General features: G+C 45.4%; 1 protein-coding gene across 1 annotated transcript; it reads right to left on the reverse strand.

Annotated features, from left to right (window-relative positions):
• Positions 1 to 1,538: 1,538 nt before the first annotated feature.
• On the reverse strand, positions 1,539 to 8,397 carry crabp2a (cellular retinoic acid binding protein 2, a). The gene is made up of 4 exons (XM_085801335.1): positions 7,787 to 8,397; positions 4,093 to 4,271; positions 3,416 to 3,532; positions 1,539 to 2,299 (listed from the first exon to the last, which is right to left on the reverse strand). The coding sequence occupies exons 1-4, from the start codon at positions 7,866 to 7,868 to the stop codon at positions 2,249 to 2,251; spliced, it is 429 nt and encodes a 142-aa protein (XP_085657461.1). The 5' UTR covers positions 7,869 to 8,397; the 3' UTR covers positions 1,539 to 2,248.
• Between the last annotated feature and the right edge of the window lie 5,363 nt (positions 8,398 to 13,760).

Consider the following 13,760-nt stretch of genomic DNA (forward strand, 5'->3'; position numbering starts at 1 on the left):
TATACCCCCTGTTTGGTTCTTGGCTTACCGAGCGTATGGGTGGAGTGTATTTGTTTACACGTCTTCTGTTCCTTATTATGTTTTGTAACGACCTGCAGCCGTACCAGAGCTGTCAGGATGTCACAGGAGAGATGGCATGCTCAGTGTTGTTCTTGTTTTTTCAGACCTTCTCGTAGTGCTGCATGTTTGAGGAGTTTTCACAGGGTTTTTTCGTGCACCATGCAGTTTGTCTGATCACCTTTCGGGTGAGCCTCAAAAGTGTTTTATGAGCTGTGCGTACGTGTGAGTGTTTGATGGGATGTGTGAAGAGTTCCCAGAATGTGTGTTTTTAGTTTGGTATGTGAATGTGTGTGTGTGTATGTATGTGTGTGTTTTTTTTGTTGTTCTTTTTTTTTTAACGGAGGTCCGGTACAGGCTATAGGGGGTTTGAAGGGGGCCAGACAGCTGCCTTTTACTGCCCCAGGGGGTAATAAACAGAGAGGGAGGGGTAGTTATTTACCCCTTTTATTAGGGCAGGAGGCAGAGGAGGATACTTTATTGGGGTCACACTGTAACTACACACAGCTGCAGGGCAAGAAGAGAAATTAAAAAAAGATAGTTTGTGGAGAAAAAAAAGGTTTTAGCATCACTAAATTCCTATCTCAGGAATCCATCCCTATCGAGTTTTTACTTGTTGTATAACTGTATACATGTGAACCTCAGGTCATCCATCTTTCTCCCCAGCCCCTTTTCAGTTTCCAGGTCCCTTAACAGCCCACTCCTTGTTAAGCACATCTGCTGTCAATCAGCTGTACCCTGTAATCCAATTGGCATTTCCTGCTGTTGGGGACACGCCCACTGATCCTCGGTGTCTGACCATTTGGTCACTGGTCAGACAGTTCACTGTCTGACACTAAAAGGTCCCAGGCTGACCTCTGTTTGTCTCACCCCCCCTCCTTGGTTGCCATAACAACAGATGTTCCCCATAGGAGGATGTTTGAGGGAGTAAGTTGACATTGATACTGCATTCATATCTGCTTTCTGTGCAGACTGCAGGTGCTGGTTGATTGATATCTTTTTTTTTCTCTGCGAACTATTTCACACGAAAGCATGTTTCAGTCAGACAGCTTTTAAACACTGAAACCAACTTTCAAGTGAAATGCAAACAGAGCAGGGCCTCGTAGTGGCGTTGCTACGGCTGGCTCTCGGTGTGTTGCTTTACATGCCAGGCCAAGGAAACTTAGGATAAGCAGAGCCACATTAAATGTGTGATAAAAGTGAGCAGAGACAAAAGTGACGCATAGTGTTAGAAGAAGAACGAGGGCATGTGGCACAGAGATGATTGACAGAGAGAGAAGGAAGGCAGGGATGGGAAGAGAGAAAAACTGAGAGGGAGGCTGGTAGGGAGGGGACAGACGAGTTATTCTAGTTACAGACAGCTGACAGAAAGCCTAAAATAAGATGGAGCCATCTAATGTGCCCATATTCTGCAGCTACACTCACAAACCATAAAACATGTGTACTGTTAAATGCGTAATGGTTACAGCCAAGAGGGGAACTGAGTTAATATCATGCTTTATTGTTTTCCCATAGAAAGTGTTGTTTCCTATGATCACATTTCATATAAAAGAGACACAAAGTAAAAACCTTAGCAGTACTGTATCAGACTGTGGTGTAGTAATAAATACAAAATGTCATCATGAGATACAAAAGGTTAAAGTTGTGGGACAGGGATCAAGGAGCAGGGGGGACACATCAAAACTGACCTGAAACTGGGAGAGCTCATAGATTGGTTTACACATCTACAAATATAGTTTCACACCTCTCTCTCTCTCTCTCTCTCTCTCGCTCTCTCTCTCTCACGCACACACACACACACACACACACACACACACACACACACACACACACACACACACACACACACACACACACACACACACAATGCCATCTACATGAGCTTCCTCTAAGCAAATCCAACATACAATGCAATACAAATGCAATGCATAATTTTCCTGTTTAAAATCCAGCTGGTCACATTTGAGTGAGACGGAAAGACGGACAGATAACTCAGAAGCTAAGACTATTGTGTAGATAGGTGACGTACTAGATACAATTACTACACTTATTATGAAGTGAAGCTAACAAAAATAGTGGAATAAAACTAAAGACTGCTATCTCTCCGCGCTGCCTTGACAAAGGGGAGTGGTGACACGAGTAGTGATGAAGGAGGGGGGCTGGAAGGAGGAAAAGTGAGAAGTGCTCTTGTTCATTGTCGTTCGTAGACTCTGGTGCAAACCACATCGTCAGCTCTCATGGTCTGAAAAAAAGAAAGAGGAGAATGCGGATGTTTCACTGTGGATGTTTTCAGGCACTGTAACAAATATACAGTTATCTATCATTCATTGTGAATTCAGACTAAATATAGATATTGTGAAACACTGTTGATCCTCCCTACTAATCCAAATGGAGATATTTGTGATGTCTGCAGCAGTTAAGTCTAATATCTCACTGTGAGCTTGAAAGCCTGTCAGGATTCTCCGAACCTCCAGCAAACATTTCCTCGTAAATATTTGTTGCGGTTTGTTCAATTCAAAAACAATTTACTCCAGAGAGGATTGTGAATGATGCCTTGTGTCTTCTCTGGCTTACCTGGTTGGACTGGTTCACCAATACCTCATAAAGGTTGTTTTAGTCAACATGAAGTCGAAGCTAAGGGGAGTTTCTAATTAAATACAGGTCTGTTGCTGGGTGGTAAACATCAGGAACGTAATTATTGGTGACATTGACACGAACAGCATAGATGCCGTCTGCACACCCACTTTCCAGACTTCAAGCTGAAGCCTGAATGCATTTTGTAATCGCAAGAAATGTCCTCTTATCCTCTGCCAGCAGAGTAATTAGATTGCCGTTATCGTGCTTTAACAACAATTATGTCATTATATATTCAAAAGCAACAACTTTACTATAGCCTGTAACATAGAGTGTAATCATGTTTTACAAATGGGGGAACCAATAAAATACTTAGTGGCAGTTTTTACGATAAAAGAATGTCAATAGAAAAGGGAGGGACCAGCAGTTAGCGAAAATTAAAAATAAACAATACATTTTAATATTGGACCAAAACCCCTGCAAGTATTACTGCAAGGTACTTTTTGGTTGTTGATTCAAGATACAGAATTATGTTGGTGTCAACTCATTAAGTTTTATTTATTTAACATTAGTCAGTTTATGTTTTTCTTTTGTCGTGTTCTCAAGCTTTTCTTTTCATGGTCAAGAATGAACAAGACCAAGGATTTGTTTTTACTTTTTTTTCCCAGGAAGGAGTGAGATTATTTGAAATCCAAAAAATCCAAGTCATGTGACCCGAGTCCAAAACTGCACAGACAGATGCACTGTAATTTGGGGTTTATAACTACAGTGCTAAACGTCTTACCAGGATCAGCTTGCCGTCATTGGTGAGCTCTCGGGTCCAGGATGTCTTAGGCCCCTCTCCTTTCTGCAGAGTCTGCTCACAGCTGATCTTACTGTCTGTTTCCCAACGTGGAGAACTCTGAGGACAGACAAAGAGAGTAGGAAAAAAAAACGGTAGAGGCATGTTAATTATGGGATGGATGAATGGATGCAGACTTGCACAGTGCCATTCAGAGGGAAGAGGGGATACTGTGGGAGCAGTAGAGAAAACAAGTTAGGTGGAGCAGGACGATCACTGAGAGGTGATAACTTGTGATGCGCTCATCGTTAGTACAGCGAAGCACTGGCCGGTTGCATGTGTTTGCTTTGGAGACGGCCAAACAGAGGCCGTCTATGGGAAAGTGGGGAGAGCAACGTGGAGAATTAGGGAGGGACAGAGGGCAGGAAGGGCAAGAAGGGGGAATGGAGGGAAGACGGGAAGTTGAAAGGGGTCATAAAGAGTGTGAGGGAGCGTAGTGTAGCATGATAGGCCTTCAGAGACCAGGAGGGGTAAAGATATGCTATCAGTCCAAATATGATGAAAAGCCAAATGAAACAGATTGATCTGGACAGTTCCCTCCCCATTATTATTTCTGCTGTGTGTACAGTATGTGCACAGAAAGTAAAAGAACATTTAGGAGCGAGTCCATGTGTCCATACCGTGCAGGGACGTCCGTCCACCGTGCTCTCGTTGAACTCCTTCCCCACGGTGAAGGTGATGTGGGTGGTGCGGACCGTGGTGGAGGTTTTAATAGATAGGGTCTCTTTGTCCTGCGTGATCTCCACCAGCGGCTTGGAGGCTGCCGCCACCGCGATCTTGCGCAGCATCACGTTCACGTCTGAAAGACAAGGGGACAGTGATGACGCCAGAGGGAAAGTTCCTCGAAGAAGAGAGGTTGAGCTGATCCAGAAGACAACACACACAAACCCACGTGTTGTCATTCCTTTGAATGAATATTCCCATGCAGGCGGTACACACCTACCAGAGGTGAACTCAGTTCAAGAGGACTGAACTTTTTTGTCTTTGCAGAATTCGTTTATAGGATAGCCTTAAGGAGCAAGGCAAACTAAACCTGTTTGTACCACATTATGCAAAACCACTGGCCTTGGGCCGTGTGTGTGAGTGTTTTAGTGGCTGTTTGTTCAGTGTTCCCCTGCATAGTCAGGGTAAAAGGAGCAGCGCTGCATTGCACAGCTCTGTCCAGTAATGATGACAGAGGAAACAATGAGGTCATATGACAAAGCATGCCCAGCACATCTGCGTTCCCCCCAGACTTGATCATCACACACACACACACACACACACACACACACACACACACACACACACACTTACAACTGTGATTTGTGACTCAGACTGACAGACTAATGATTGGTACTCTCTGGTCTGTGGTTTGAGTTTGAATACATTTGTAGTTAAATTACATCTCTAACCACAAACACACAGTGATGGAGCTGTCCGGCAAGACAAAGATACAGACTAGCTCTCAATTTGGTGTGTGTGTGTTGATGTATATATGTTATAAACACATCTAACACATAGGAAACAGAGAGAAAACTGGGATTTACAGGATAAGCCTTGATGATTTTTTTTGCACAACTTCCAGCTCCCAGTTCAGGTGTTGCAGACATACTATACTTGTTTATTCTTTATATAAACATGTTATATAACAAATGGAAAACCCCTCATTTTTTTAAATGTACTAATGCTCTTTTTTGTTTCCATGGGATGATAAATTATGATTCAACCCATTTCATCCAAAAAGAATATGATAAGAATGAGAATAAATATTTGGAGAGAAAATAGAGGAGGGGAAACCCTGGCCAGATACTGTACGTTTGAAAAGGGGAAGGAGGGAAACTGATGATACAGCGTGGGAAAAGAGAGGAGCAAAGAACAGATCAGTGTGGAAGGAAGGAGGGAGGGGAGGCAGACAGACAAGGTAGTAGTGGTCTGTGTGTGGTGTGTGAAGATCTCTGTCCAAGTGTGAGGGGAAGTGTGTGTACGTCGTCCAGCATGTATCTGCCATCGACTTGGGTTTCGCACTTCTCACCTCTTACACATTCCCACCTGTCACCAAGGGTAAATATATACACACTCAGAAATGCACAGTCATTCAGCATACATCAGGACGTCCAGCACAGCGTACACACTGCTGTACAGTACAGAACAGTGTGCATGTGCATCGTCATTGTCTAGTGTTTTCATGCAAATTGCATTGTGCAAAGTGAAAGTGTTGGAGGATCACTGCAGGAAACATTTGGCACATACTAGGTTTTTGTTGTTATTATTATTAGGAATTTCTACTTTTTCTCTATATTTCAAATGAAAAATATAACACACTACAATATACAACGGTTGTATGTTCATATAGTATCCAAATATTAGCCATTCTGCATAGTATGGCATGTAAAATGAATTTCCACACACTTTAACTCAAGTTAAACTCAAAATGTCACACATTTGCTTGTTCCAGTTTTTCTCTTAGCTGTAAATAGAGTTGATCAATTCTGAGATGCCAATTAACATATCTGTTGATAATGGAAATTGGGTAAGACTTATAGGTGGGCTTCCATTTGGTAATGTTTGTTGAGTAACAACAAAATATGAAATAAAACAATCATGGATTTGATATACACAATGTCTATATGGATCTGTATTTAAGTGCAGTGTGTTGCTACACAAACTTTTGTTGAAAATGTAACTCTGCATGTGTAAAGTCTCCTCACTGAAGGTTTAGATTATTTCAGGCAACAGGCTGACCTGCAGACAGTAACTGACCTCAGTCTGTTGGCTTGAACGCAGGAGTAAATTGCTGGCCTCTGGACCATTTGGGAGCCACAGAGGGGGCTGACGACGCTTCTCAAATAACTGCCAGTTGTTAGAAGTTAGAAATTACCTGGAGAGGCTTTGGCCAACCTGTGACCAAAATGCAGTAAATTCAGACCTGCCCACATGAGGACACACACTAACACAGATAGACAGACGGTCAGGGTCAGGGTCAGAGGTCAAAGACCAGAGGGCAGAGGAAGCATTTGGGACACGGGGAGACGAGGGGAAGAGGGGAGGAGAGCAGGAGGAGTGAGGAAAGGAAGAGAGGATGGAGGGAAGGAGGAGGGTGAGCGCTGACAGGCTGTGTCCAGCTGTGCTCTGCCCCCCAACCAGGGGCCATTCCTCTCTGTCAGTCATATACCAATGCAGAGGGACGTTATAGGCACACATGCATTACTTTGGCTGTGTGTGTATGAGGAGAGCGAGAGAGAGTATTGGCTGGGGTGCAGCACAGTCAGTTAAGTTTATAGTGCTTTTCTTTTCCAGTTTCTCCTCCATTATTTGTTTTCTTCACTTGTACACACGCTTTATAATCACCTCAAGGACACACACACACACACACAAACCTCACAGACACATGCACACTCACTGACTCATTTCCAGTCTCAGCCGCTCTCACACACAGTCAGATGAGATGGCAATGGACAGAAAGAATGACAGACACCTTAAATGTTAATTGGTGCATCTGTCAAACAGAACAATTGGAATTCCTGTTCTGGCTCAGCGGTGATGTGTCTATATCCAGAACAACCATGTCATTTGACAGCTATTTATTAACCTCCATATGCAGCAGCCGATAAATCTGCGTGCGTGGGTGTGACAGAGACGGAGACAGACATATTGATATGAATTCCAGGTGTGCACTGGCAAGTCATCCAATGGCAATTGGCTACTAATGACAGACGCGCAAGCACACACACACACACACACACACACACACACCCTGACGCCTGCCCAGACTACAGTTGGAGCAGTGATGCAGCACAGACAGACCAAACACTGAATCTCAGCAGCAGGTGTTTGTTCTTAGCCCCGACTGTCACTTTAAATAAGGATGCGACTCTGCCCCGCACATCGTGTCATAACGGCCCTCTTCAACGCACACACACACACACACACACTCACAATCTGAGACTGTGACACAGACAGATGTGCCGCCGTTTGTCTCTATTGTGTGAGCGTGGGGAGGCCAACGGGGGAGAGGAGAGAAAAAGAGGGGTGAGGCTGGCAAGGGGCCAAGCACAGAGTTTTGGGTTGTGCAGAATGACAAAGACCCCCCCCCTCCACCACCCATGCTATACAGAGGGTGATTCTGGCCGGTGCACGGACACAGAAAGATTTGACCTACAATGTGCTGAGAACGCCGCGGTTTGAGCTGACACATCTGATCTGTGTCATCATGCCCAGAAATAAAAGCTTCACAAGAAACCAGTCTTGCGCAAAAACAAATGAGTCAAGCTGCTACATTTTGGCCACGGTTGTTGTTTTTTTTTTCTCTTAATCATAACTTCCATCACTTACTCAGTGCTTTCAAGAGATCCTCGAAGTTTTCAGAGCTCTTCATCTCCCAGGTGCCGGAGAAATCGGGGATTTTGCGCTCCATGTTTGGCTGTGGGAAGTTCTCAGATGAATGTGGGTGAACTGTCAGGTCCACGTCTGGCCCCTGCGCTGCTGCTGCCTGTGCGCGTCTGTGCGTCAAAAGCTCCACTTGTCCCGTCTGGTCTGGGTGTGTGTGTGTGTGTGTGTGGGCGCGTCGGTTGGTCCGACTCTGTGTGTCCAGTTACTTGTGCCTTTGTCCTGGGATGAGTGGACGACTGTCAGAGCTCTTTTCTCATCTATGTGCCGGTGCACGTTATAAGCGACTGCGCTCCAAATGAATGGCACGGAAAGCAAAGCAAAGGTACTTGTGTATGGATGCTCACGCCCCCTTTCGATCCGGGCACGCCCCGGTGGCCAACAGACTACAGGCGCGGACCCCGACCTGACCACGCCTCTGCAGGCAGCATGTGCGCCGCGGAGCTGCCCCCTCTCATCCGAGCGCGTAGATTGAATCAGCGGCATTGACCGCGCTCTGGGGGTCCTGCGCGCTTTGGAGAAGCCGCTGCAGGGCGGATGTGTAAAATATCTAGATGTGTGGTGTGTTTTGCTGTTGTGATAAAGTCAGTCATGCCTTGGTTGAATGAGTTACTTCAGTGCGGTGAACGTTACTTGTGCAGAAGAGGGAGGATGTAGCCGGGCCGGTCTGTTGACAGAACATGTCGTCTTGGCAGGGCGGTGCGAAGGAAGAACCGGTCAACTGGCAGACTGAGTGGATGGCAGAGCGGTGTGTGTGTGTGTGTGTGTGTGTGTGTGTGTGTGTGTGTGTGTGTGTGTGTGTGTGTGTGTGTGTGTGTGTGTGTGTAGTGTGTAGTGTGAGTGTGCGTGTGTGCGCGCGCACTTGTGAGAAGAGAGAGAGGCCAAGTTCACCCCCCAGCCTCCTGTGCGCCACCGCGCTGTGTCATAAAAATAAAAGCGGTGGTAATTGGATACAGCTTCTGGCCTCGACCGGTGGACTATCCATTTAACGGGGACTGCGTCAGAGGAAAAAAAGACCACGCACCCACGAGGGGGGGAAGGGGTGGGGGGGTGGACAAGAAGAAGGAGATTAAAATAAGAGGTGGGGCTGCATGGCGCAGGTCGGCGGCGTCTCCTCAGAGCTGTTGGCCTCCCGCTGCTCGGACGGAAGAGAGGGGAGCGAGGAGGAGGAGAGGAGGAGACGCGGGGGCATTTGGGACAGCGCGTCAGACGGGCCAGGGTCAGGGGCCCGCGGGGTCGGAGGTAGCCCTATAAAGAACACACACACGCTCACTCGCGCACTGTATGCATGCGCACACGCACGCACGCGCTGATGATGGATGGTTACGGGACAAAGCCGACGTTAACTATTGACTCTTGATGGATGATCCCATCCGCTACACTGCACGGCGAATTAGCGCGAGGTAACCCGGGCGACTTGAAGGAAGGGCGGGGTGGAGGGTGGGGGGGGGTCAGCATAGGATCCCTCAAACCATGTAGGATACACGCACACTCACAGACTAGTACACCAGCTCAGTGTCAGGCTTATAACAAAGACACACTGACGAACAAAAGTGGATAATGGTCTCAGGTTGATATATGGTAACGTGATATGCGCTTTTACGCACATACCTGTATCCAAATCCAGCGGTTTGCATCGACGGGCGGATCTGTTTGATGTGAACAAAGCTTGTTCACATTGTTTCCTACAGGCACACACACACACACACACACACACACACACACACACACACACACACACACACACACACACACGTCTGGCCACACACCGTGACACAGTCAACAGCATGTCCTCACAAGTTCTTCGTGGTCCAAACAGCAGAGGTGATCTCAGCCATTTCAGAGCTATAATTTTTTCCCATTATGTCTTTATTTCCCATCAGTCACTTTTTGTCCCAGTCTTGTATCTGTTAACCCTTTAAGGGTTTACTCAGACAGTATAGGGTATAGAAACAAAACAATCCATCAGATTAAAACAGAAAAAAAAAAAAAAAATGACATGCCAGGTGGGTCCAGAATCAGATCTGATTCAGTCTAAATGTTAAAGTGCAGCATGAGGCTGACTCACTGCTGCTGTGGTGGTCGGACGAACATGGTCTGTTCAGAAAGAAGAGAATTGATCATGCCCCCAGTTTGAAAGTGACTGATGCAAACACAAAGGTTACAATAGAGAGCTGTCTAGCGTTGGGGGGAAAATTCATCTTCGGCCTCGCTGCAGGCCTTTAGCATAATACCATGAAATAACAAGAAATGCATCAAAGGCCACTGAATCAAACAGGCATCCGTATAGCACACTGACAGCCTCACCCATCTTGTGTGCGTGCTGTGCAGAGGGAGCGCTTGATAAAGAGCTCTGAAATGTGTGTGATGCTGTATGTCAGCACGTGATGACAAAGCACCGCTCAGCATTCAGAGCCATTCAACCGTGCTCCGCTCCTCTCAACCTTTCTCTCTCCGCTCATTCCTTCCCTCCATTCTCCCCTTTTTTCCTTTCTGCCTCTCCCTTACCTCACGCAACTTTCTCTCCCCCCCGACTCCCCACTCCCCAACGCCCCTCTCCTCCTTTTCTTCCTCCTCCTCCTCCTCCTGTCAAGCTTTTGTTCTTTTGTGCTGCCCTGACACATTCCTCAACCACGTTGAAGAGAGGGAGAAGGAGAGAGCAGAAGGGTAGAGGATGGAAAGGAGAAGAAAGAAAGTTAGTGAGAAAGTTAGAGGCTGGAGTGCAGGTCATTTTTTATCTCATTGTTGTGGAGAAAAGGATAGGGAGAGTGAGTCAGCAAAGAGAGACAGATACCCAGAACTAAGAGATCAAAGGCAAACAGATACTGACAGAGACGGAGAGGTTGAGAAACAGTGAAAGAATGGAAACGACAGATATGTAAAGAGAGACTCCTCTGTCTTTGGAGCCATGAGCAAGTATTAGTTTGCTTCTTTGCTGCCAACTTTGTTTCACTCATCTTCATTTCCTTATGTTCCCTTCCAACTTTTTTTTCCACACATATACTGTTCATGCACGCCTTTTGTTATCTTCATCTTTCTGTACTCTCTCTCTCTCTCTCTCTCTATCTCAAAATAAGATCCAACTGCCGACCCAAAGATTTACAGACTGTACAATGAGTACATTAAACAAAGTGTATTATGACTTGTTTGTTAACAACAATGGTTGACTCTTAACAAGCAAAGAGACTCAGCATTATAAGAGGAATAAACAACAGTAATATGGCAGGCGAAAGAAAAGGAGAGTTCTTACATGTTGGGAATCCTGACACTTAAAACAATATTTTATAGCGTTGAAATGATTAGTTATTGATTAAAATCTGTATTTGCTGATGTATTTCTCTGCTTTATCTCACGTGAAACTTAATCTGTTAGAGTTTTTGAATGTTGGTTAGGGAAAACAAATGATTTGATGCTGAAGTTGATAGTTGCAGGTTTGACCTATGTATTCATTGTGTTTCTCCTCATATAGTTCTGCTACAAATAAGTCAGACAACTATAAACTCATAAATCTAAACTTAAAATCCAGTAAAGTTGTAGCAGTACTAACTGAGTCTTTCCGTTTCACTGTTTGGATTTGTGTGATCTCTGTTTCATTCAAATCAGGCTGAGTCCTGTACCAACACTCACTGAGGTGAAATGTACCATATCTCCACGCGCACTTCCTCTTGTGTGCTTTACTGTTTCCTATTTCCCTCCCTCATTCAAATGACACAGATTTGACCCATATCTGAGAAGGATCCTGATTGTCCACAGATTCCAGCCACTATCTGGGTGTGGGATGGGAAACTTCATGGCATTATCAGCTGTTTATTTACCAATCTTGTAAGCGTTTCGGCCATTGTCGTGTTTCCAATACGCCCACTGGGTAGCACTAATATCTTCAGAGCGCTATGGCTACAGACTGACGATGATAGTTCGACTCTGCCATGGCTGGAGAAGAAATTATGTGAGTGAGTGAGTGAAACAACATTTGACCCTCAATCCACAACATATCTTGCAGACTGGTTAGTAAACAGCTGTTAATGCAAACATTGGCAATGACAAAAGTTACAAAGTAGCTTCTTCTTTTACGTGTAATGTGGATGCAACTTGTGCAAAATGTGTAGTCAAGTGGTGTCCTGTTCCAATTGTGGCCCTTATCACATTCAGTGTTGCAATCAACAGTTTTTTGGAGAGGATCAACATGACTGCAACAAGTTGGAGCTCGTACGTGTGAACGCGTGCGATCAGCCTGTAGTAAAGTCACACTTCAGTGGCATTCTCCACTTAATCATCCCGATGACCTCCAGTAAAAGCCGCTCACCCCAATAACCCCGGTAATCCCAGATGTGAACTTGACCCTGGCCTTCCCCATCGCCAACTCCTGGAAGTCATTATGATTGGCCTTTAGCCTCAAAGGAAGCCACTGGACAAGAAGTGCAAATGCAATTGTGCCACCACAAATTACTGTATCTTTGTCATATGATTTAACTCAGTGTCGGTGTAATGGTCGAGGCCTCCCCAAGGGGCTGTAAAATGAATCTGACAGGTCGAGGGGAGATTAAGTGGACAGGAAGGAAGAAAAAAAGTGTCCTTTTCTCTAATCTTTGCACTTCCCTTGTGAATTACTGGACAGCTCTACCTCTTCAGGCGTCTAAAACTTACAGTGTGAAAATCTCTCCCAGCTCATAGACATGTATAATGTCTGGCAACAGGATGCTTTGGTTTAAGAGGTCACAAAGGTTTTGAGAGCCACAGTTTTGTGTGATGTGCGCAGCAACTGCACAACAAGCAGCCACAGTGACACACAGATTCACAGCCAAAAGTGTGTGCAGCTCTGTGGGCTGCTGGCATGCTGACCAACCAAACCATGTGGGTTTGATTAGAGCAGAGGAGATGGCAGCGTTTAACGACATACGTGGAAATGAGAGGCAGAGCACGAGAGGCCAACAAGCAGGCAGAGAGAAGATAAGAAACGAAGACTGGAGAAAGAGATTGTTGTTTGTGTGTGTGTGATATTGTGCATGTCATATGTCTAAACCCCATGCCCGACAAAATCCCCAAAAGACCGGGGCAAAAGTTCAAGACCAACCTTGTGTGAATGCTGTAAACACAGGATGCCTCTGCTTTGTCTGCATGAATGTGCTCATGCAGGCTCCACCAGACATATGTCACTCTTTGTCACTTTAATATTTTTCTTGGAAGACATCGCGTCTCACAGGAGTCAAACAGACACAGTCAGATACAGATTATTACTTCATAACCGGCCCACACTCTCACCACGTCACATTACCCAGAATTTCTTTTATTTAAAGTATCGTCGTATCAGATTGCACAGTGTGGGTGTGAGTGTGTACATGAGTCGAGCTTTAGTCTTCCTGTGTACACAAGACTCAACCTCCAGATGCTTGGGCAGTTGCTCCCAGACGCCTGTATTACTCACCCCCCCCACTCACCCCTCCAACAACTCCTAAAATCTCTCTGCCCTCCCCCTTAAGTCTTTGTGGTTGTAATTATCGTGCTCATTTGTTATGAGCTGGTCTGGACAGAGGGAGAGCGAGAGGAGAAAAGTTAAATTAGGAAGGAGAAACATACAGTATACAAATATTCTGGATCAAGATGATAAATAATGTTCAGTTTGTGGAAGTTACCGTATAAGTTGGTCTTGTGCGTGTCCATCTCTTCCAATTTGCTGTCTGTTTTTGCAGTTTGTCCACTGCCACCTACAGTTTAACGAGCCCATTGGCTCCTCTGAGGTACTACGTGCCAACAGCACTGTAAAACAGCATTGTATGAGCTGAATGATGCTGAATTGCTTTACACTCGACAGGAAGACTGAGGACAACAGAGGGGAAGAATTCAGAAAGAAAAGAAAGGGGGAAAGGAGGTCACTTGTGTAAATAAAGGAAGTGAAATAGATGGAGATGATCAGGAGGAAAGT

The sequence above is a fragment of the Trachurus japonicus genome, chromosome 16 (assembly GCF_045865225.1).
Source record: "Trachurus japonicus isolate A0001 chromosome 16, Traja_1.0".
In the NCBI taxonomy this organism is placed as follows: domain Eukaryota; kingdom Metazoa; phylum Chordata; class Actinopteri; order Carangiformes; family Carangidae; genus Trachurus; species Trachurus japonicus.